This window comes from Zea mays, chromosome 3, assembly GCF_902167145.1.
Source record: "Zea mays cultivar B73 chromosome 3, Zm-B73-REFERENCE-NAM-5.0, whole genome shotgun sequence".
Classification (NCBI taxonomy): Eukaryota; Viridiplantae; Streptophyta; class Magnoliopsida; order Poales; family Poaceae; genus Zea; species Zea mays.
This window is the reverse complement of record NC_050098.1, coordinates 54,460,601-54,484,725: the sequence shown is the minus strand read 5'-3', so window position 1 is coordinate 54,484,725 and position 24,125 is coordinate 54,460,601. Positions and strand designations below refer to the sequence as shown.

The 24,125-nt window shown below is 42.2% G+C and overlaps 1 protein-coding gene across 5 annotated transcripts; it reads right to left on the bottom strand.

The window, feature by feature from the left end:
* Positions 1-10,767: 10,767 nt before the first annotated feature.
* On the bottom strand, positions 10,768-22,124 carry LOC103650099 (protein FAM91A1). 5 transcript variants are annotated; one of them, XR_004857137.1, is made up of 12 exons: positions 21,631-22,124; positions 17,824-17,941; positions 17,231-17,327; positions 16,837-16,943; positions 16,189-16,311; positions 15,848-16,001; positions 15,226-15,286; positions 14,754-15,118; positions 12,686-14,249; positions 12,160-12,585; positions 11,122-11,269; positions 10,768-10,980 (listed from the first exon to the last, which is right to left on the bottom strand). XR_004857137.1 is itself a non-coding variant. In XM_020550213.1 (10 exons), the coding sequence occupies exons 1-10, from the start codon at positions 21,747-21,749 to the stop codon at positions 12,363-12,365; spliced, it is 2,931 nt and encodes a 976-aa protein (XP_020405802.1). In that variant the 5' UTR covers positions 21,750-22,124; the 3' UTR covers positions 11,795-12,362. The 5 variants fall into 5 exon arrangements, 1 of the variants encoding a protein (XP_020405802.1); XR_004857138.1 differs by lacking the exon at positions 21,631-22,124 and adding an exon at positions 18,920-19,203; XR_002267992.2 differs by having other exon boundaries at positions 10,768-11,269.
* Positions 22,125-24,125: the final 2,001 nt, after the last annotated feature.

The following is a 24,125-nucleotide window of genomic DNA, read 5'->3' as shown; positions in this document are numbered from 1 at the left end:
AACCATCACTTCTTCTAAAGACAGACACATCTATATTTGTAAACAGACAGTTATATCCCATATTGCACAATTGACTAACAGATAGTAAATTATATCCTAGTGACTCTACTAAAAACACATTAGAGATAGAGTGCTCATTAGAAATTGCAATTTTACCTAACCCTTTTACCTTGCCTTGATTCCCATCACCGAATATGATTGAATCTTGGGAATCCTTATTCTTGACGTAGGAGGTGAACATCTTCTTCTCCCCCGTCATATGGTTTGTGCATCCGCTATCAATAATCCAGCTTGAACCCCCGGATGCATAAACCTGCAAGGCAAATTTAGGCTTGGGTCTTAGGTACCCAACTCATGTTGGGTCCTACAAGGTTAGTGCAAATATCCTTAGGGACCCAAATGCAAGTTTTGTCTCCCTTGCATTTTGCCCCTAACTTCCTAGCAACAATTTTCTTATCCTTTCTACAAATAGCAAAGGAAGCATTTAAAGCATAATAAATTGTGGAAGGTTCATTCACTACTTTCCTAGGAGCATGAATAGCATTCTTTCTAGACACATGATGAATAGCATTTCTCCTAGACATATTTCTACCATGCATATAGGAAGAACTAGAAGCAACCATGGCATGAGAGTCAAAATCATCAAAAGCATTATAACTCCTATAAGCATTTCTAGTTTGTCTCCTATCATAATACATAAAAGCATGGTTCTTTTGCACATTACTAGCCATAGGGGCCTTCCCTTTCTCCTTGGCGGGAATGGGAGCCTTATGGCTTGTTAAGTTCTTAGCTTCTCTCTTGAAGCCAAGTCCATCCTTAATTGAGGGGTGTCTACCAATTGTGTAGGCATCCCTTGCAAATTTTAGCTTATCGAAATCATTCTTACTAGTCTTAAGCTGAGCATTAAGACTAGCCAGTTCATCATTAAGCTTGGAAATTGAAACTAGGTGTTCACTACAAGCATTAATGTCAAAATCTTTACACCTAGTACAAATTTCAACATGTTCTACACAAGAATTGGATTTATTTGCTATTTCTAATTTAGCATTTAAATCATTGTTGACACCTTTCAAAGTAGAAATGGTTTCATGACAAGTAGATAGTTCAAAAGAAAGCATTTCATTTCTTTTAACTTCTAAAGCATAGGATTTTTGTGCCTCAACAAATTTATCATGCTCTTCATACAACAAATCCTCTTGCTTTTCTAAAAGTATATTCTTTTCATTCAAGGCATCAATTAATTCATTAATTTTGTCTATCTTAGATCTATCTAAGCCCTTGAACAAACATGAATAATCTACTTCATCCTCATCACTAGATTCGTCCTCACTTGAAGAAGCATAGGTAGAGTTGCGAGTACATACCTTCTTCTCTCTTGCCATAAGGCATGTGTGACGCTCGTTGGGAAAGAGGGTTGATTTGTTGAAGGCGGTGGCGGCGAGTCCTTCATTGTCGGAGTCGGACGAGGAGCAATCCGAGTCCCACTCTTTGCCTAGATGCGCCTCGCCCTTTGCCTTCTTGTAATGCTTCTTCTTTTCCCTCTTGTTTCCCTTTTCCTGGTCACTATCATTATCGGGACAGTTAGCAATAAAATGACCAAGCTTACCGCATTTGAAGCATGATCGCTTCCCTTTGGTCTTAGTCTTGCTCGGCTGTCCATTGCGACCCTTTAGCAACGTCTTGAATCTCTTGATAATGAGGGCCATTTCTTCTTCATTAAGACCGGCCGCCTCAATTTGCGCCACTTTGCTGGATAGCGCCTCCTTGTTCCCTGTGGCTTTGAGAGCAAAAGGTTGCGGCTCGTTGATCGGTCCATTCAAGGCGTCGTCCACATACCTTGCCTCCTTGATCATCATTCGCCCGCTGACGAATTTTCCTAGGACTTCTTCGGGCGACATTTTGGTGTACCTGGGATTCTCACGAATATTATTCACCAAATGAGGATCAAGAACGGTAAAGGACCTGAGCATTAGTCGGACGACGTCGTGGTCCGTCCATCGCGTGCTTCCGTAGCTCCTTATTTTGTTGATAAGGGTCTTGAGCCGGTTGTATGTCTGAGTTGGCTCCTCGCCCCTTATCATCGCGAACCGTCCAAGCTCGCCCTCCACCAACTCCATTTTGGTGAGCAAGGTAGCGTCATTTCCCTCATGAGAGATCTTGAGGGTATCCCAGATTTGCTTGGCGTTATCCAAGCCACTCACTTTATTATATTCATCCCTGCACAATGAGGCTAGAAGAACAGTAGTAGCTTGTGCATTCTTATGGATTTGCTCATTAATGAATATAGGACTATCCGAACTATTAAAGTGCATTCCACTATCTACAATCTCCCATATGCTAGGATGGAGAGAGAATAGGTGACTACGCATTTTGTGGCTCCAAAATCCGTAGTCCTCCCCATCAAAGTGTGGGGGCTTGCCGAGTGGAATGGAAAGCAAATGTGAATTTGAACTTTGCGGAATACGAGAGTAGTCAAAAGAAAAGTTAGAATTAACCGGTTTCCTTTGTTTGTCGTGGTCGTCGTCCTTTTGGGAAGAAGAGGACTCATCGCTGTCGTAGTAGACGATCTCCTTGATGCGTCTTGTCTTCTTCTTCTTCCCATCTCTTCGCTTGTGGCCCGAGCCCGAGTCATTGGACTTGTCATCCCTTGGCTCGTTGACGAAGGACTCTTTCTCCTTGTCGTTGATCACAATTCCCTTCCCCTTAGGATCCATCTCTTCGGGCGGTTAGTCCCTTTTTGAAGAGAACGGCTCTGATACCAATTGAGAGCACCTAGAGGGGGGGTGAATAGGTGATCCTGTAAAAGTTCAAAACTTAAGCCACAAAAACTTGTTAAGGGTTAGCACAAGTATGGCCAAGTGGCTAGAGAGAACTCAAAACACGATAACCACAAGAAAGCAATCACAGAGTTGACACGGTGGTTATCCCGTGGTTCGGCCAAGTACAAAACTTGCCTACTCCACGTTGTGGCGTCCCAACGGACGAGAGTTGCACTCAACTCCTCTCAAGTGATCCAATGATCAACTTGAATACCACGGTGTTTTTCTTTCCTTTGATCTTTTCCCGTTTGCGAGGAATCTCCACAACTTGGAGTCTCTCGCCCTTACAATTGAGTTCACAAAGAAATACGGAGTAAGGTGGGAATGAGCAACGCACACAAGACTCAAAAATCAGAGCAACAACACGCACACAAGTCGCAACAAGAGCTCGCAACGCAACACAAAGAGTTCACAACTCCACAAGAGCTCTATATGCTATCACAATGAAACGAATGCGTGAGATTGATGTCTTGGTGCTTAGAAGAGTTGTAGGAATGCTTGGTGTGCTCCTCCATGCGCCTAGGGGTCCCTTTTATAGCCCCAAGGCAGCTAGGAGCCGTTGGGAACAAATCTGGAAGGCCATCTTTGCCTTCTGTCTCGTGGCGCACCGGACAGTCCGGTGCACACCGGACACTGTCCGGTGCCCGATTTGTTTCCTTAAACAGCGCATCCGACCGTTGCTGTCAGAGTCAGATCTGCGCACCGTTGGCGCACCGGACATGTCCGGTGCACACCGGACAGTCCGGTGTATCTTTCCGACCGTTGGCTCGGCCACGTGTCGCGCGCCGATCGCGCGGCCGACCGTTGGCCCGGCCGACCGTTGGCTCACCGGACAGTCCGGTGCACACCGGACAGTCCGGTGAGTTTTAGCCGAAGTCGCCGGAGAAAAACCCGAGAGCGGCCTCTTCGGCCGAGGCAACCTGGCGCACCGGACACTGTCCGGTGCCCCACCGGACACTGTCCGGTGCACCACCGGACAGTCCGGTGCCCCAGACCGAAACAGCCCCTTGGCTGCACACAGCCAAGTCTTCTCTTCTCTTCTTCTTTCTGTTTCTAACACTTAGACAATTATATTAGTACACAAAACCAATGTACTAAGACTTAGAATCATACCTTTGTTGAAGATTTGCACTTTGTTCATCCATGGGCATTGATTTACATTTAAGCACTTGTGTTGACACTCAATCACCAAAATAATTAGAAATGGCCCAAGGGCACATTTCCCTTTCATAGGGTCTTCAACAAATCATCGGGTTTGGTTGAAGTCTCTAGCGACGTTGTATTTGATGAGACTAATGGCTCTCCAAGAGAGCAAGTTGTTGATCTTGATGATGTAGATGAAGAAGACGTTCCAACAGCCGCAATGCGCACCATGGCGATTGGAGATGTGAGGCCACTGAAACAAAAGGAGCAAGATCAACCTTCTTCCTCAACAACGGTGCATGCCCCAACTCAAGAAGATGAACAAGTTCATTAAGAGGAGGCATGTGATCAAGGGGGAGCACACGATGATCATTTAATGGAGGAAGAAGCACAACCGGCACCTCCAACCCAAGTTCGAGCGACGATTCAAAGGAATCATCCCGTCGACCAAATATTGGGTGACATAAGCAAGGGAGTAACTACTCGTTCTAGATTAGTTAATTTTTGTGAGCATTACTCCTTTGTCTCTTCTATTGAGCCTTTCAGGGTAGAAGAGGCCTTGCTAGATCCGGACTGGGTGTTGGCCATGCAAGAGGAGCTCAACAACTTCAAGAGAAATGAAGTTTGGACACTGGTGCCTCATCCCAAGCAAAACGTTGTAGGAACCAAGTGGGTGTTCCGCAACAAACAAGACGAGCACGGGGTGGTGACAAGGAACAAGGCACGACTTGTGGCAAAAGGTTATGCCCAAGTCGCAGGTTTGGACTTTGAGGAGACTTTTGCTCCTGTGGCTAGGCTAGAGTCAATTCGCATATTGTTAGCCTATGCTACTCACCATTCTTTCAGGTTGTTCCAAATGGATGTGAAGAGCGCTTTCCTCAACGGGCCAATCATGGAGGAGGTGTACATGGAGCAACCCCTGGCTTTGAGGATGAACGGTACCCCGACCACGTGTGTAAGCTCTCTAAGGCGCTCTATGGACTTAAGCAAGCCCCAAGAGCATGGTATGAATGCCTTAGAGACTTTTTAATTGCTAATGCTTTCAAGGTTGGGAAAGCCGATCCAACTCTTTTTACAAAGACTTGTGATGGTGATCTTTTTGTGTGCCAAATTTATGTCGATGACATAATATTTGGTTCTACTAACCAAAAGTCTTGTGAAGAGTTTAGCAGGGTGATGACTCAAAAATTCGAGATGTCGATGATGGGCGAGTTAAGCTATTTTCTTGGGTTCCAAGTGAAGCAACTCAAGGATGGGACCTTCATCTCCCAAACGAAGTACACGCAAGACTTGATCAAGCGGTTTGGGATGAAGGACGCCAAGCCCGCAAAGACTCCAATGGGAACCGACGGACACACCGACCTCAACAAAGGAGGTAAGTCCGTTGATCAAAAGGCATACCAGTCTATGATAGGGTCCTTACTTTATTTATGCGCTAGTAGACCGGATATTATGCTCAGTGTTTGCATGTGTGCCAGATTTCAATCCGATCCAAGGGAGTGTCACTTAGTGGTCGTGAAGCGAATTCTTAGATATTTAGTCGCTACGCCTTGCTTCGGGATCTGGTATCCAAAGGGGTCTACCTTTGACTTAATTGGATATTCAGACTCCGATTATGCTGGATGTAAGGTCGATAGGAAGAGTACATTGGGAACGTGCCAATTCTTAGGAAGGTCCCTGGTGTCATGGAGTTCTAAGAAACAAACCTTCGTTGCCCTATCCACCGCTGAGGCCGAGTATGTTGCCGCAGGACAGTGTTGCGCGCAACTACTTTGGATGAGGCAAACCCTCAGGGACTTTGGCTACAATCTGAGCAAAGTCCCACTCCTATGTGATAATGAGAGTGCTATCCGCATGGCGGATAATCCTGTTGAACACAGCCGCACAAAGCACATAGACATCCGGCATCACTTTTTGAGAGACCACCAGCAAAAGGGAGATATCGAAGTGTTTTATGTTAGCACCGAGAACCAGCTAGCCGATATCTTTACTAAGCCTCTAGATGAGTCGACCTTTTGCAGGCTGCGTAGTGAGCTAAATGTCTTAGATTCGCGGAACTTGGATTGATTCATAGCATACATGTATTTATGCCTTGATCATGTTCCTTAATGCATTTTGTTGTTTATTTATGGTGCTCAAGTTGTACAAGCACCCCCCGGACCTCACAAGTCCATTTGCAAGTGATGCACATATTTAGGGGGAGATGTGCTACAACTTGACCCTTTGAGACTAACTGTGTGTTTGAGTTTGCTTGATTTAGTCTCAAAGGTGGATTGAAAGGGAAAAGGTGAACTTGGACCATGCAAGACTTCCACTGCACTCCGATGAGAGGGTAACTTACTCCAAGTTCATCTCAATATCCTTATTGCCTTTGTACTCTTATTTGAAGATTTTGGTGAGGCAATGGGGTTTAAGGGCCAAGATTGATCCCGTTTTGGTGCTTGATGCCAAAGGGGGAGAAAATAAGGCCAAAGCAATAAATGGATCAGCTACCATTGAGAATTTTGAAAATAGTAGAATAGAGCCTTTGGTTTGTCAAAAATCTCTTATTCTCTTTTTGTCAAAAGTTGGTCTCTTGTGGGGAGAAGGTTTGATTATGAGAAATAGGGGGAGTTTTTGAATCTGTGATCAATTTCTCTTGGAATATCTTTCTCTATGCCTCAACAAGTGAGTTTGACTTAGAGATAGGAAACCGAGTTTGATTTGCAAAAACAAAACCAAGTGGTGGCAAAGAATGATCCAAATATGCCAAATTTGAATCAAAACAAATTTGTGTTCTCATTTGCATTGATGTTGCACTTCTTTAGTTGCTTTATGTTGTGTTGGCATAAATCACCAAAAAGGGGGGAGATTGAAAGGGAAATGTGCCCTTGGGCCATTTCTAAGTATTTTTGTGATTGAGTGCCAACACAAGTGCTTAAGTGTTAATCTATGCCAATTGATGGACAAAGTGCAAATCAAGAGTAAAGGTATGTTTCTAAGACTTAGTACATTGTTTTGGAGACTAATGTATTGTGTCTAAGTGGTAGAAACAGGAAAAGACCAATTTGGAAAAGACTTGACTGAGCAGCCAAGACTCTGCACAGTCTGGGTGCACCGGACAGTGTCCGGTGCGCCAGGCTGGCATCTGTCAACTGGCTGCTCTCGGGTTTCGGCGGCGGCGTACGGCTATAAATCACCGGACTGTCCGGTGGTGCACCGGACTGTCCGATGAGCCAACAGTCGGCCCGGCCAACGGTCGGCCGCGTAATCCGCGCGCGACGCGTGGCAGAGCCAACGGTCAGAAGGGGGCACCGGACTGTCCGGTGTGCACCGGACAGTGTCCGGTGCGCCAACGGCTCTGAAACTCCAACGGACGGCTTCGCCAAAGAAGGAAAGAAATCTGCACCGGACAGTGTCCGGTGGTGCACCGGACTGTCCGGTGCGCCAGGCGACAGAAGGCAAGAATTGCCTTCCTGGAATGCTCTCAACGGCTCCTAGCTGCCTTGGGGCTATAAAAGGGACCCCTAGGCGCATGGAGGAGTATACTAAGCATTCTCTAAGCATTCCTAAGCACCAAGACTTCAAATCCGCGCATTCGATTCTTTGTGATAGCAACTAGAGCTCCATTTGAGTAGAGCACTCTTTGAGTTGTGTTGAGAGCTCGTGTTGTGACTTGTGTGCGTATTGTCGCTCTGATTTTGTGTCTTGTGTGTGTTGCTCATCCCTTCCTTATTCCGTGCTTCTTTGTGAACATCATATTGTAAGGGCGAGAGGCTCCAAGTTGTGGAGATTCCTCGCAAGCGGGATATAGTAAAGTGAAAGCAAAACACCGTGGTATTCAAGTGGGTCTTTGGACCGCTTGAAAGGGGTTGAGTGCAACCCTCGTCCGTTGGGACGCCACAACGTGGAGTAGGCAAGTGTTGGACTTGGCCGAACCACGGGATAAACCACTGCGCCATCTCTGTGTTGATATTCTTGTGGTTATCGTGTTGTGCAAGAACTCCTCTCTAGCCATTTGGCTTTATTGTGCTAACTCTTAACCAAGTTTTGTGGATTAAGTTTCAAGTTTTTACAGGATCACCTATTCACCCCCCCCCCTCTAGGTGCTCTCAATTATTCCATTAGGTTGTGATGGTCATTGATCGTCAAAATCAATTTAGAGAAATTGGTAAAGGCCATTTCCCTTTCAGAAGTCTACTATGGTGGCGGAACTTGTAGCACTTGAGCTAGCCACTATTGAGGCAAAGTGACTGAAAGAGCTCTTGATGGACTTGCCAATGGTTGCTAAACCGATATTAGTCATTCTTTTGCATTGTGATAATCAAAGCATGATCGGAATTGTAGGCATCGCAAAGAAAATGAAAAGTTCTTAACACATGTGAAATGACGAATCAAATCAGTATGGCATTTGAGAAATGCTGGACAGATCACCATAGAGTATATTAATACTGCTCGAAACTTGGGTAAACCCTTTTATAAAGGTATTAACACGTGTTGTGATTGATAAAGCATCAAGAGAAATGGGATTAAAGCCCATGTGATGTTATCATACAGTGGCAACACAATCTATATTATCGAAGATCGCGTGAATTTGATATTGGGAAGAACAAACCGTTTTGTATTTGTATAACAGGAGAGTATATCATTTTACTCGTTTCCTAATAAAAGATGTGTACTCTCAATATTGCAAGGGAGGCTGACTTTGTCTTAATGTATTCTAAGGCTAGTTAAAGGCAAGGTACTGGCCTGTAGGATACACTTGTAAGAATACACCTATATGAGTTTGACTGTCTATGAGATGTGGGTAGTTTTAAATAAACTTATTAAAATACACGTGAGCATGACTATAACACTCTAATCAGAGGTATGGTTTAAGGTGGCCTAGTATTAGTGACGCTTATAGGTGAAACTTACTTTCATAAGACTAGCAATTCGAGGTTTTGTCCATTACAAAGTTGTGCGGATGTGAATCCTGTAATGCAAGGTGTAGCTCAACCCGTAACAAGTCTACACTATAAAGCTGATATATGAAAGCGCGGAAATTGGGTCAATTAGAGACCTTAACTTTAGTGGGGATTATTGAAATTTGGTCTATTTAAGCCCACTTGTGGGTGGCCCAATTTATATAAGGAAGTCAAGGTGGTGCGTAGGGATGACATGTGGGCTTTAGTCCCACATTGCTCATCCTGGTTGGAGATAACCAATTTATATGCGAGAGTGTGCACTCCTCTTCACATGTGACACACAACGTGCGCTCGCTCATTTTTCATGTTTTTTCGTGAAATTAATACATGACATGTGACTTGCGACAAAACGTGATCGTGTCGTGAAGTGTTCTATACAGCAATTTAATTTTCATTTTATTTATTTGGTTATTGAGTATAGCACCTAGACTTCCATATCAACCGGGAGCAATTGGGTGTGCACTGTGAACTCCGAGCGGTTGCACATAGATAAATTCCAGGGGACGGTTACTAAAATTTAGCAGACCGAATCTAAGAGGTTGCGGCGACAAACAACCGATTAGTCCTCTTCTTCTCAATTCTCTGTGTCACCTACCCTGTCGTTCCTGCATATGTCGTGTGTCGTGCAGCAGATCAAGAGAGAACAGTGTCTCCAAACTAGAGATGTCAACGGGGACCCGATACCCGCTAACCCGTGGGGAATTCCCCTATTAGGGTACGGGTATAGGACAAAAATTGTCCCCATGGGTATGGATATGGGACAAAATCTCCACCCATTGAGTAAACGGGTATGGGTTTGGGAAGCAATAATCCAAACCCGATTACCATGGGTATTTAATACGTGTACATCTGTCGTGTTTGTATGAATGAGTTGAGGTCGAGCTGGCCACCAAGCCCAGCACGGCAGCGCACTAGGCCACAGGTCCTAGCCCAACAAGGCAACACAACAAGACAACTAGCAAACTAGCAAAAAACAAAACCCTAAAATAACCAGCCATATGCTACGCCCTGCCCAGCCGGCTAACCGTCTTACGTCTGGATAGTTGCACTGACACTGCACATTGGCGACTTCACCGCGACGAGGAGAACCGTTGAATGCTAGGAGCCTAGGACGAAAGTGATGACCATGGATTCTCAGGTGCCAACGAACTCAGATGGTGACCAAGAAAGGTGAGCAGACTCTATTTCTCCATTTCTTCTATCGGTCCCGAAGTTCTTATTTCTTTTCTGATGGATGGATGAATAGATCATGGTTCATGGATGAGTGCTTGCCGATATGGTGATGTCTGGAACCTAGATAGTTTGTGCTAGTTGTTAGTACGTAGTTTTCTCTTAATTGGGATGGGGACCCATTGGGGACCCAAAACCCGAATGAGGATGGGTATGAGATGAGTTTTGCACCCGTGATGGGTATGGGAATGGATATGGGGATGGATCAAACATATTGGGGATGAGTCTGAGATGCTATAACCCGGTGGTGAATTCCTCATTGACATCTCTACTCCAAACCGATGCCAACAATTCAACGACATGCATAAGTGCTGGCGAATTAAGTTTCTAGGAAGTGTGCATCGCATACCACTTGTGTTCTTCAACTTCAGTTATAGAAAGCACTAATCGTGATGCCGATCTTTTGGATAGATCTGTTGTTCGCTTATCTTCTGTGCGTTAATTGTCGTGGTTTGATCAATATCTGTATCGATTTGGTTATCTTATCGGTTTGGTTATCTTCTATGCGTTAATTGTCATGGTTTATATATTATGCAGTATAATGAAATTAATCTTAGACCGTGTTAATTGTGTAACAAAATCTCGAAACAGATGTGAAAGCACTGCATATCGTCTGACGCCGTCGTTCGTGCTTTAAGAATTTCTGATGTATATCTGCATCATTGCAATACTACCATTACAGGTACTGAAGTGTATGTACATGCTTCTTCAAGGTAATATAAATGTAAACTTGAATTTCACCTTTTGAAGAAAGAACGAAAACACTTTTATACTAACCACGGGAACGGGGTCACCGCAAACAAGAAAGCTGTGCTATTTATGCCAAAACTACATTGAAACTACTACGGCTTAATTTAGGTACTCTAGTAATGAGTGGGATTGGAATGGATTGAGATGTATTGAGAGAGTATTTGATCTATTAGGGATTTACACCCTCTCCAATCCCTCCAAAACACTCTAATCCCAAAATATCCAAACTAGACCTACATGTGTAAACGTAAAATTGACACCCTGAACGAGCCTGTAGCCTCTCAACTGAACGAGCCTCAAAGATTCACAATATTGAAGTAGGAGCACGCACTTGGAAATTTCACACAAGTGAAAAGTAGAGTAAGATATTGGCCAAGAAACCTGCAAAAAATGAACATTTCGTCAACGCCCAAAAGCCCAAATTAAACATAAATCGCAAGATAGAGCAAACCTAAAAGTTAATGCAAATGATAAGATACAATTTGAAATGTATCGATGGCGAAGATCATATAAGCACATGAGTATGAGTCATTCCTTACATTTCCATCAAATGAATTGGAGATCATAAATGCACGTGAGTATGACTGTATGAGTCTTCCCTTTCATTTCCATCAAAGGAATTAGTTTGTGTAAAACGCTCAAAGTACGGTATTGTTTTTTTTAGATAAAAGAGATCTTTATTCCGACCTCTGAAGCATGCTCAATGTACCGTATGGTCTTGGAGACCTGATCCTCAGTTCTTAGCCAGAACGAAATAATTTGTAGCAATCTCATAATACGATTCCACATAATGAGAACTATAGAGCAGAGTACACGATAGCTAAAGCTAATTGTGTGGCCTTTTAAGCCACCCGATAGGCACCAGTAAGGCTGTAACCCATCCAACCTACTTAGTCCATGTCTCCATGAATTTTCATTTTATTTGTAATCTGATAATCTGGACTCTTATCTCGGTGTGATGTAAAAAATGCCCCTATTGGCGGAACACGAAACACATTCAGGCCATGTTCGTTTTTTCCAAATCCATGGGGATTGAGGGGAGAATAAATCCACAACTAATCAAAGTCCAGCTCACTCCACCCAAATACCACTCAATCCACATAATTTATGTACAAAACGAACAAGGCCTCAAGGTGAACTTGGGCTGTCCCAATAATGCGAAACGCCCAAAAAGCAACATTCAGGGATGCAGTTTCTCCCGGCGAGTTACTGCCCTAAATTTGGCACAAAGTCTGACAAATAAAAGTGTCAGCTTGAAGAAGTGTACTTACATACGATGCAGTAAACAAGCTTCAAAACGCGCATCCCAGTTAACCAGGAGCATCTGATTAATTCCTGTGAAAGAACTCAGTTATAGTGAACAAAGCATCAGCCCGCTATTGTGTTCTTCTAAGAATCAGACAATACTTTTGAATAACCCCAACTAATGAAATTTCATCGGCCAACTTGTAGAAATTGGAGCATAATTAACCCCTCATAGTAATGTTGATGAAGCAGTTGATGCCTCAGATATAAGCCACAGAGGCTGACGTGCTTGAAGGCATGCAGCAATATCAAAGGGGTGTAATTCGGCTCCATCAAATATAAGATTTACTCCTGGTAAGACTACATCCTTGCTGTCTGTTTCTTCTGGATCTGGTTTTACGTCTTGTATGGATGATTGTTCTTCATTGTGCTCAGGATCAAGTGCATATGACCTTCAGGAATTTAGAACATATGTCAACATTGAATAATAATCAAATCAGGATTTATTGCATGAAATCTTAAAACATGGATATGTAATTTATTCAGCTATACCTGACAGTGCTCCCATCAAAGCTCACAACTTCTGTTCGGGGTCGCTGCCTTCCAACAAATTTCAGCCTCTCGTGTTCACTTGGGGCTCCTCCACTAGGTGTTGAAGGGTCATTAGACAAATTCCATCTGCCACTAATACTATTGATTAAGGCACGTGGTGAGTCCCTTGAGCTTCCACGCTTGTTAAATAACTTAGCTACTGGACCGGTTGCTTGATATTCACTGCAAAGTTCTCTCAGCTGCCTTCTTACATTTTGCATCACATCAGAATGCTCAATGAGATCATCTTTCTGAAGCATATGGGATGCAACCACCCTTTCACAAATCTTCTCGCACAACTTTGGACTGAATAAAGGAACCCCGAACTCCAAGCTCAGAGGCACCCACTTGTAGCTTACATTTTCTGGGTCAAATTTATCTGGTTCATCTATCCTGTGAAGTCTTAGTAGACGGAGGTAGCCAAGTGTGCTCAGCTCAAATTTACTAGATAGGTCTTTCAATACAGAAGTCAAATCTAATATCTGTTCCTTTGGCAAATTAGTTTGGGCTACCACAGATTCAATTGACTGGTCATCATTTTTTAGGGGTAAAGGGATATCCACAGTGACAAGGTTTCCTGACGTATCAAGATCATGTATACTAAGTGGTTGCACCAGTACAGCAGATTGTTTCAGCATCGAATTCAAGCAGTGTAACAATAAGTTGCCCTTCAGTAAGTTCCCTTCAAACTTTCCCCCTAATCCACCCACCACAGAGCCATCCCAAGACCATAGCAGTGCCTTCTCACAACCAGCTAATGGTTCAGGCAGCAATCTAAAACGTAGCCCTTTCATGAACACAGCAGATACTGGTCCACAATGTCCTGCTGTATACAGTACTAGCTTCATCCAAGGTGTCATGGAGGAATAAGATGGTGGTCCAAAATGAATTGGGCCTGAAGGGCCTGGAAGAACTGATGAAGAAGGAAGAGGAACCATCGACACAATAATGTCATAGTCCCGAAGGAATAGCCGTTCTAATGTAGCCGGGGCAAGTGAGGCTAAGCTCTCACATCGAAGAATATCAACTTTGTACTTCCTTTTGTTCTTCAAAACTCGAGATTCAGTTGAAACATTTAGCTGCACAGTTGAATCATTCTTGTCATCATTTTTTACCATGCTTTCTACACTTTCCAAGATAACCATAGCTGGTGATACTATATTCCCATCACTATTATCTAACTCACCTACGCACTGGTTATGCTCGGAAAATTCATTATGGTTATTGTCAGCAACACCCTCAATGTTCACCTTGGACAAATGGTCAGCAGCATTGTCAATATCATGAACAGAGCTTCTTGGAGTCTTTGCTTCACTAGTATTATCAGTAATTTCATTTGCGGAAACTCCGCCAGACTGTAAACACTCCAAGAAGCATCGCAAACTGAATGCATGACTTGCAAACTCCTCTAGCACACCCTCAAATTTCTTTCCCTCTAAGCTAGCCAGATCACTACATAGTTCTGCAATGCAAGAAGCACCCAGTTTTCCAGCCTCATAGAGTGTGACAGCATGAGATTTTAACCCTGCATGATGTTGGTGAAGTTAGTCATTACAGTATCCATCGAAGCATTTTGGCTACAATTACATAGTAAAACTCGACCGGTAGGGAAATTTTGGCTACATAGTAAATTAGTAATTGTTAATGCATATTGCAAATGCCATTCGTATTATTACTGTTTAAAGAAATTGCATTTGCTAGATTTCTGTGTTGCAGAAAATCCTTTTTGCCCTAAATGCCGCTGTTGACTTCACATTACAAAGTTTGGTTAACAATAACTTTCAAAGTATAACATAAACAAAAACACTATTGTTAGATTGACAAACATTGACCATTAAAAGTACAATAAATGATTGTACATTTATAATCATTTATCTGCATAGTTATTGCAAAACTGGTAGTCAAAATTTGTGCGGTAAAATCATTTGACATTCTTTTTTTCTGAAATGGGAGTAGATAACAGAGCTAAGCATCTTCGATCAAATAGAATGCGGGCAAAAATCCAATACTCTGCACTGTGATATCTAACCTGGCGATAGTGAGCCCATCATCAAGTATGATGTAACATTGGCATCAACAACAAAGCCCACATGAGCAGTTCCAGAAATTTTCCTGGGTCCATCAGAATCCATGCCATTCAATTGTTGACCAGACTTCTCTGAGTGGATACTTGTATTTGAACCTTCTTCATCATCACTAAGAATACTACTAGGAAACGCAGGTAAACGTTCTTCATTAAGAACAGAGTTCGCATCCATGACTTTCGCAGCCCAGCCCAATCGGCAAGCAAATGATGCAGCTGCCTGGAGTTGATAAAGGTCAGCTTGTAAAGTTGCAGCCAGTTCAGCAACAGTAGCATTAGCACTTGAAACAACAAATACAGCATACAACAGCCTGCAATAAAAAATGTGAGTCACTACTATGGTGACTACAGAAAGTTACATGTGAAATGTATGTGAATAACAGATGGAAGATCATTACACAGAAAACTGAGCACTTACTCTTCAATTGGGTCTTCATATGATTGATCCTTATTGGAAACAAAATTTTCAAGCCTAGAAACTGAAAAACAGTAATGATGAACTCTTTCAAATTCTATATTAGTGAACTTAATATAAAATTTGTAAACACAAATCCTCATGATATATAGGAGTCTAGAATAACAAATTAGATGGGCAGTTTATAAATTCTCATGAAAAGAGGCTCAAGATCAGGGGATTTTGATATGCTAATTAGTGAGGATAAAATGAGACCATCACATAAATATCAATATTTATGCATGTATATTGGAAATTAAATATCATGTTATTTTTGGAAGTCTTTATTTAGCACATCTATATGCATGTTAAGCTAGTCCATTGCCTGAAAGTGGACCTCCTATTGTTCAGATATTGATCTACCAAATATGATTTTGCAAATAAGATATAGAGCTATAGAAGGCTCTGTTCATTTTTTTATCCAACTTTTATGCTGTCTTCTTGAATAAACACACTAGGTTATAAGGCTGAGCGTCACTCTTGTTTGCATAACATAAGGAGAAAGCATGAACACAAAACATAGAGCCACAATGCCAATCGGTTATGTTAATTCTGCTGGACTGACTGTTCCCTATCTCGTTAATACCTTTGAAGCGGTCATCTGGGTAAACAGGCACATCGAAGTACACTAGCCCTCTTTTATAAAGTCCATCTATAACCTTCGGATCAAAAAGAACATATGAATTGGCTTCCTCTTTACATATTTTGTCTATTGTTGTTGTCTCTTCTTCTGAAAGTTTCTACATTAGACAAATAACACAAACTATTGTCAAAAGATTTCATGAATGAAGGCTTCATAAAAAATAATAGCTCTACATAGAGAAAAATAAAGCTAGGCGTCTTTTCTCATTAAGAGCAGGTCTCATCATATTATGTATGAAAAGTACATTAACGTATCACGATTACAAGAAATATAGCAAACCTGACCTTGAACTCTTCCAGTGTAAAGTTAACAAGACAAACCCCCCACCAAGGCTCAACTGGGAAGTCAACAGGCTGTGTAGGCAGCATTTCTTTTGCAATCGATTTATTCAGTTTCCACATTAGTTTCTGGAGATTGCAACAAAGAAACATCATCTGTAACAATCTCTCATGCTCGCAGATAATATCTAATCATAAAAAAATCACACACAAAAATGTTTACTAAGAACACGTATAACATGCTAGTCCAGTTGTTATTCATTACTTTCTACATCAACTAGATTGGTCTAGTATTCTACATAGGCACTAATACACAGATTAACTGCGACTATTGGTTTTATGATTTAGGATTCTGTCTTTTCCACAAGATTTGTTTTATGATTTAGGATTCTGTCCTATCAACTAGATCTGTTTTATGATTTAGAATTCTACGTAGGTCCACAAGATTGAGGGCTACATGCCTTTTCTTTGTGAAAAGTTCTGTTGTTATCCTTTCATCTAAGATCTGTAAACCATGCAGTCGATTATTTGCACTTTTTAGTATGAAATAGATTGCCCACGTTCTCACATGGTCAACTATTTGAAACTTATGTCTGTTCACAAGACTGCATGAGTATGTGACAGTAAAAAAACTAAGAACATATGCAGCATTACCTTTGATCTGCATTTGTTCATAATATCAATAAACTCGTTTCTCCCAACACCAGTGAGCCTTAGTGCATCAGCAGCAGTGAAGTTCGGAATACTATCATATGGTTGTTCTGCCCCAAAAAAACATGTTAGAAACATAAACATTTATCAAAAATTAGTGGAACAGTGCTTCAGCCTTGCAATGACATGTCAGTATGTCACCTTATTCTACAAATAAAAAGAAGGAGAATCATCGAGGAATCATTTTACCAACATGGTCGAGCAGTTTAGACCAGGGTTGTCCAAAACTCTGGTTGAATTAAATCTTAACAGCAGGATACTACCATGGCACTATGTAGATGCTAAAGAAACATAAACTTACTACCCACAAGAAAATTTTCAGTTAAAAACGGATTACCATTCTTCATAGTTTCAAAAAGGATGTCACAATAATATCTGAAAGGCGAGATCCTCAGCACTCGGCATATATAGTCTGCAAGGTGGTATGGGTATAACTGCAAACCAATGTATATGATGTTGGAATCTTGAAAGCTTTTGAATAAACAATTCAAACAGATGAGAAAAGCTATGTGAATAAGTAAACCCATTGCAGAGGTAACTACAGAAACCTCAATAAAAACGATAACTGGGCAGATCCCGCATACAAAACAAAGTACATAAAAATTACACATGCGGATCTATTAGTGCTAAATGTTATCAGCAGACAATTGAATAACCCCTAACAAGGTAAAAGCAAGTTATTGTCCAGCCTATATAGGTCCAGTTTGACACAACTACTGCTTGTTGGAAAAGGAGCTTATCTGGGAAGTTGGTGAAAAGCAGTTTCTGCTTATTGCCTATTTTTAGTTCATTCTGAAAAGCAATTGAACTGATAAGCTACTGTAGAAACACCTTGTTTGGTACAACTTTTGCTTAAATCTGTGAAGAAGTTGTGAAATAAGCTATGACAAACAGGCCATATTATCTAGAAAGGATAATTGAGGAGCATACTGCAAGGTTCTTTCGGAGGTAGCGCATCATTTCTTCATAGTATTCCCCTTCTCTGCATACTCTACGGGCAAAGCAGATATTCCATTGCAACCTTTTTCGGATACAATACTCAACAATCCTGCCACCAAAATTTGTAGAACAAGATATTATGTCTGATAACTTCAAACAACATTAACAACTGGTTACTAGGGTGTGCAAGTATTTTTCATGAAGGCCTTTCAAAAAGTATTCCTACTATCCACTGTTTTAAAGGCATCGCCTAGGCGACACCTAGGCGACGCCTAGGCGTCTAGGCGGTGGTCCAACGCCTAGGCGCCTTGCTCGCCTACCTCGCCTAGACGTCCAGGCGGCAGTCCAATGCCTTGTCTTGCCTTACCGTTTTAAAGACCATGCTACCATCCATTATTGTAGGGTGTATTTTGATCCATAGAAGTCTTTAAAAATAATTTTTTACCTTTATTATCTCTTTCCCCTTTTGGATCGTCTATTTCCTGGGTAACGAGTGATCATTTTTTCTAGTTTTTCTCTGTGTTGTGCATGTGTGCAAGTATGTGTGTGTGTGTGCGAGTGTTGTTCTTTGGGGTTCTTATCCCCGTCTTCTTCTTCTCAACATAATGATACTCAACTCTACTGCATGTTTGAGAAAAAAATCCTGACACTATATTATCAATTGGTACAAAATTAACATCATATCAGAAACACTTCAAACATGTATTGAGATATACACGCGGGAGTAGCTACTACTAGGAGTAGAAAAGAATTTTCCTACACATACACATCTTCTGCACACATGACCTACTTAATCACATAAATGGGGCCCTCCGCATCTTCACAGCCCCATCCGATCAATGCACAAGCTAATGGAAATTAGGTAAAGAGGTGAGCGGGAGATAGCATTAGGAGAGCAGCAAACCAGTAGTAGCAACAACTACGACCACGGCCTGTGCGTGTAGGGATGAAAACAGGAAGGAAAAATCTCGTACTGAACGGCACAGTGTACTGCATAAACTGTCTGTATCTCATATTCTCGGGAAAAACAGAAACAGGAAAAAAAATCCAGCATACAGGATAAAATCGGGAGAGCTGTTTTACTGACCATTTTGTTGGTTCCTGTACTCTCAGGTCTCAGCAGAAGTTTCCTAACGGGGGCCTGTTTGGGACAGCTTTTTTGAAGAGCTTTTCTGAGAATCTGGATACTGGATAATCTAGCTGTCACGAGAATCTAGATATTGTGGGGCTTACATATGGAGGAAGATGAAGGGGACTGCATGGTTTAGAGTTTAGGAAGCGATAGATTCCTCCCATCACGACAACTTGGCGGATTCTGCATTCACGTTGATTTGGACGATTTTCACAGAAGTGATTCTCACATAAGCGGACTGAGAAAGAAACTTTTTTGACTGCCAAAAGCCGATTCCGATGGCCAGAAACCGAAACAAACAGGGCCTTTAGCTCCTCCAGCTGAGCAACCCACCAGTCACAGGCACCCAACACCCCAGCCCACCTACATGGCCTCCAATGCGCCCCCAGCCGAACCCTAACCAGCCTCTAGTGCTTGCTGCCCCCCGCTGCCACTCCCTCTGAATCTCTCAGTGCTGCCCCTCTCTGGCTCCCTCTCCCCAAGTCACTGGCTCATTGTGCCCCAATCTCTACCCTGCAGCCCTGCCACGGCCAGTCCGGTGGCACATTGGAGATCTCCCACCAAATAGACAAGCATGTTGCTCATCAGAGATCTACCACCTGCAGAAGTCAAAGAAAGGGATGCTGACGTAGTCATGCAAATCCAGTTGATATTCATGCATGGAGACTTGCGGCTCTGAAGGCCCTTACCTCCTCTTTCAGAAGTGGTTAAGAGGATGCAAAAGTTGAATGAAATTTTTAGCATCTTGGAAAGGGTTGGCCATCCATAATTTCAGTTGTGCTTTTTACACTGACATTAGTCTTCAGACTTTTACTTTTCTTAGCTTGTTTTTTGTTTACCTGGTCTGTTGTAAATTTGACAGTGTTCTCCATGATATATCTGGATACTTTCAGGTGGCAGATACTAAACAAAAACAGAAGGGTATTTTTACTAAGCTAGGCAGTGATAAAGAAATGTTGTTTCATTTTAAGAATGTGCATTTAATTTTAGTGATGCTTAGGGGGTGTTTGAATGCACTAGAGCTAATAGTTAGTGACTAAAATTAGTTGGAAACATCTAAACACTCTAGCTAATAGTTCAAATATTAGCTATTTTTAGTAAATTAGTTAATAGTTAGCTATCTGTTTGTTAGCTAGCTAATTTCACTAGCAATTTTTTAGCCAACTAACTATTAGCTCTAGTGCATTCAAACACCCCTTAGTATTCCTATTTGTATGCAGTATATGAACTACTCAAGGTGTCTGAATATTAATATTGTTGACCTTGCTAATTGACTAATTGTAATAAGCATTGAAAAAACACCAATTGCAAACGTTACCACACTGATGCTGAATGTGTGTGTTGAATACTTGAATGGCTGATGGATTCAGGTGGACTATTGCTGCCTGATATTAACTTGTTTACATTTTTCACAATGGCCGAGCTGAATTTCATTACTGGTAGTAACAGAATTACACAAGGTTCAAGTCAGAACACCCAGATTTATAGCTCAAGCACAAAGGACATTACCAGAGAAATAACTTGTTTACATGTATTGTATTGATGTAGTTTTTTAATTCGTTGTGTTGTGATGCATGTTTGAAGTGGTTACATGGGTTAGGGTTCATGATTTTACTTATCCGTTCCCGACTGTTATCGACGTGTACCATATTGTTCCGTTTCGGATATACCGAATTTCCTGTTTTCCTGACTGGTATTGCCCCACCCACCACCCCCCCCCCCCACCCCCCCCCCCCCCCCCGTTTCCATTTCCACATAAAAATATGAAATTGAGACCGGGTGAGGGGATTTCACCAACTGTTTTGATCCCTATGTGAGTGCCAATACCTGGTAAAGCAACGTGACCGTGGCCGGCAGTGAGAGTGCACCACAAGCATACCCGTGTGGCCAACAATGCTGCTGCTGCATGGAGAATGAGTGGAAGATGTAGGTAGAAATGACAATTCACTTAGACAATAGAGAGGAAGATTTCCAGTTAACTGCAAAAGGTAGCGGAGTGGTATTTTCGAGAATGGATTGATTTTCAGTGGTATTTTATGAAACAGTGAATCTTTAATTGTATTTCCCCGAGGTGGAAATCGTTTGGCGCTATAGAACTACTTTCCTGTTAAGAAATGTTGTGCCACCTATGTTTCAAGCAGTAAAACATCACTAGTAGCCAGCACCCAGCAGGCTAGCAAGCAATGTATGTAACAAAACAGTAAGAACTAAGGTTGCACAATTAACCAAACTTTGCTTTCAAGTCACTTGTTAGGAAACATTAAGTCACTTCAAGTCGCAGAATTATCCAATCAAGGCGCTCATAGTTCAATTCGGCTACTCCAACAGTGTCCTTGTTAGGAAAGAGTAACACCAAGAGACCTAGTAATCAAACGAGCCAATGAATCACCGTATGACCTGCTAGACGACGACTACAACTGTCCCGGCCAAAATTGAGGACCTCAAAACAGCTACTCCCTCGGTTCCGGATTATTAGACGTTTTGACTTTTTTAGATAGGGAGTAGTTGAGAACGAGATCCAAATAAGTGCCACAAGAGCAGCCATTTCACACAGCGTTGGCGTCTACTAGTACTAGGACTATCAGAGCTCAAAACTAAGCGTAGCTGATTACATCAGAAATGCAGCAGAGCAAATCCATAGAGGGCAAGAGCAAAGAAGTGAGTACCTGCGGTGCCACTCGTCCTTGGTCTGGAGCGTGGACTGGAGGCGCTTGGGGAGCGACTCCCAGGGGCACTCCTCCCGGATCGCCTTCACCACCATCTGCTCCTCCACCGTCGCCGACATCCTCCACCTCCACCCTCCGCCGCGAAACTGGTGGCTGGATGGGGCGGATCTGGCTGCTGCGCTGGGCGAGATCAGATCGCGATATCACGGAGAACGGGCGAGTGAAGTCCGGGAGCGTGAGCCGTGAGGACGCTGCTATTCCGTGACGCGGGTTCGAGCACGGCGACACCGTCCGTGGCACCGTGGCGTGCCCCAGGCGGTGGCGCGCTGCGGACTGCGGTGGCTTGCAGAGTATGTACAGTAGCGCGGCGGGGAGGGAAGCAAATTGGCGGTCTCTAGTCCGCGCAGCCCGCAGCAGGACGAGACAAACCTTCGAAACTCGTACGGTCGTACCGGCACCGTGGTCAGTCCGGTTTCCGCGATGCCGGTTCGGGTAACGTCCGCGGGTGGTGTGTTCAAATAAATAGTTTACATTATTGATCGCAATATTTACATAGTGGATTTTAAATATAGGTAAGAAAATAGATACATTGATCTGGTCTTAGAAGTGTTTGGTTGACTAAAGTTTAGTCCATATTACATTTACAGTTTAAATGCTAATTATAAATGTTAAATATAGTCTAATTATAAACTAATTATATAGATGAAGAGGTGAGAACTAAACGACGGGACAAATTTATTAACGCTAGTTAATCTATGATTAGCAAATGTTTAATATAACATCACATGAGTGAATCATCGACTAATTAGATTTAATAAACTCGTCTTCTCATTTTATGTTTATCTATGTAATTAGTTTTATAATTAAATTATATTTAATACTTCTAACTAGTATTCAAACTTTTAATGTGACAGGACTAAAAATTAGTCTATACTGCCTCCGTTTCGTTTTAGTTGTCGCTGGATAGTACAAAATTGAACTATCTAGCAACAACTAAAAAGAAACGGAGAAAGTATGATCTAAATGGGTCCATAACTATTTACAGTCCTCTTCTCCACTGTTGGGGACTTTAAGGTCTTCAAAACATTAACCTTATAATTGTTTTATCTTGTTTTATATGATTGCATGACTAATGTCGAAGATAGGTTTGGCCAAAATTGTTGGTGTGCATGCACCCGAAGAAGGAAGCTTCAGGCAACCAACCAACGTGTGTGCATGCTTGATAAAGTTGAATAAAGCCACAAGAAGCTTTCGAAGTTTAGCTAATAGGATAGAGGAAGGAAAGGACAACTTTATATAATATCCCAAAAAAATGTTGCTAAAGGTTGATCTTCAGTGTGTGGATGTGGGAAAAGGGTTGTGGGCCGTTGGATGCTAAGTCGGAGTCATCTATGGTGTCTCTTCTTTTCTCCCGCAAAGAAAGCCCTAGTGGTGGCCTTTTCCCCTTTTGCCCCTACTTGGCTGCCACCCCTTCCTCCCCCCTCCCACACTTGGCCGCCCCTCCCTCCTTTCCCCTTGGGCTGGTCGTCCTCTCCTCCCATGGCAGCCTCTCTCCATGGCTTCCTCCTCTCTCTAGATCTCCCCCCGCGCAGCAAGGATCGAGAAGAGGAGGAGCACGTTGAATTGAAGGGGAAGAGAGGATCAAGGAGATGCTCTTCCCCATCTCTTATTGCAGAATTTCTTGGGGAAACCCTAGGTATGGATGAGATCATTGTTCCTCTCTGTAATTATGTGCTTTTGGAGGTTGTGGATCATGGGAATTAAAGGATTAGAGGTTGGATTAGATGTGGGGTTAGGTTTTGATCTCGAATTTAGTTTTCTGCAGAATGACAGATTCGACAGTTTCTGTTCATGCCAGTTTTCCATGGTCTTAGTGGCCTCAAAAAAATAAAAAGTTTATATATGAGTCATAGATAATTTGTAGATATTTCCGTGGCCGCGAAGAACACCTCAATCGGACATCAGATCAGAGAGTTATTGCAGTTTGATTATAGCAGTTTTTCAGTCTCTTAATTCTATGCAGAATCTGTTCTCTTAAGATTTAGGCAATTTTATCAACAGAATTAAACCTTGGATTTGTAAGAAAAGATGTAGATAATTTCATAAGCTTTCCAGATTGTTAAAAGAGTGCATTCATATGAATTATGAAACTCCAGTTATGTTTGTTTTACTGTGGTTGTTTCTGTTGGCCTAACAGAAATGAGCGGGTCTGTTCACTGGTAGGTTTTATCAGGTAAATGGCCGAATTGGCTCTCCCAGCTATGAAGACTTTTGTAGAGGAATAAAATTTCTTACTTCCAACAGAATTTCATGATTTTTGGTTGAGTAGTTTGTGAGATATCGAATTTTGAAAGTTAACTATGCTGCTGTCTAAAACAGATTCAGTCAGTTATCTTGTCAGATGTTTTAGAACTTATAGATGGCAGAATTTAATTATCCATCGAATGCCGAAGTTGTAGAGTATTTTGTGTAGATACTCCTAGAGTATTTGTTTG

Excerpts from the sequence above, each read along its gene's own strand:
- LOC103650099 (XM_020550213.1), bottom strand. The coding sequence starts at position 21,749 with ATGTCGGCGACGGTGGAGGAGCAGATGGTGGTGAAGGCGATCCGGGAG. Across the intron at positions 15,287-15,847 it reads CCCAGATGACCGCTTCAAAG|TTTCTAGGCTTGAAAATTTT; the intron begins GTATTAACGAGA and ends ACTGTTTTTCAG. Across the intron at positions 14,250-14,753 it reads GATGGGCTCACTATCGCCAG|GGTTAAAATCTCATGCTGTC; the intron begins GTTAGATATCAC and ends AACATCATGCAG.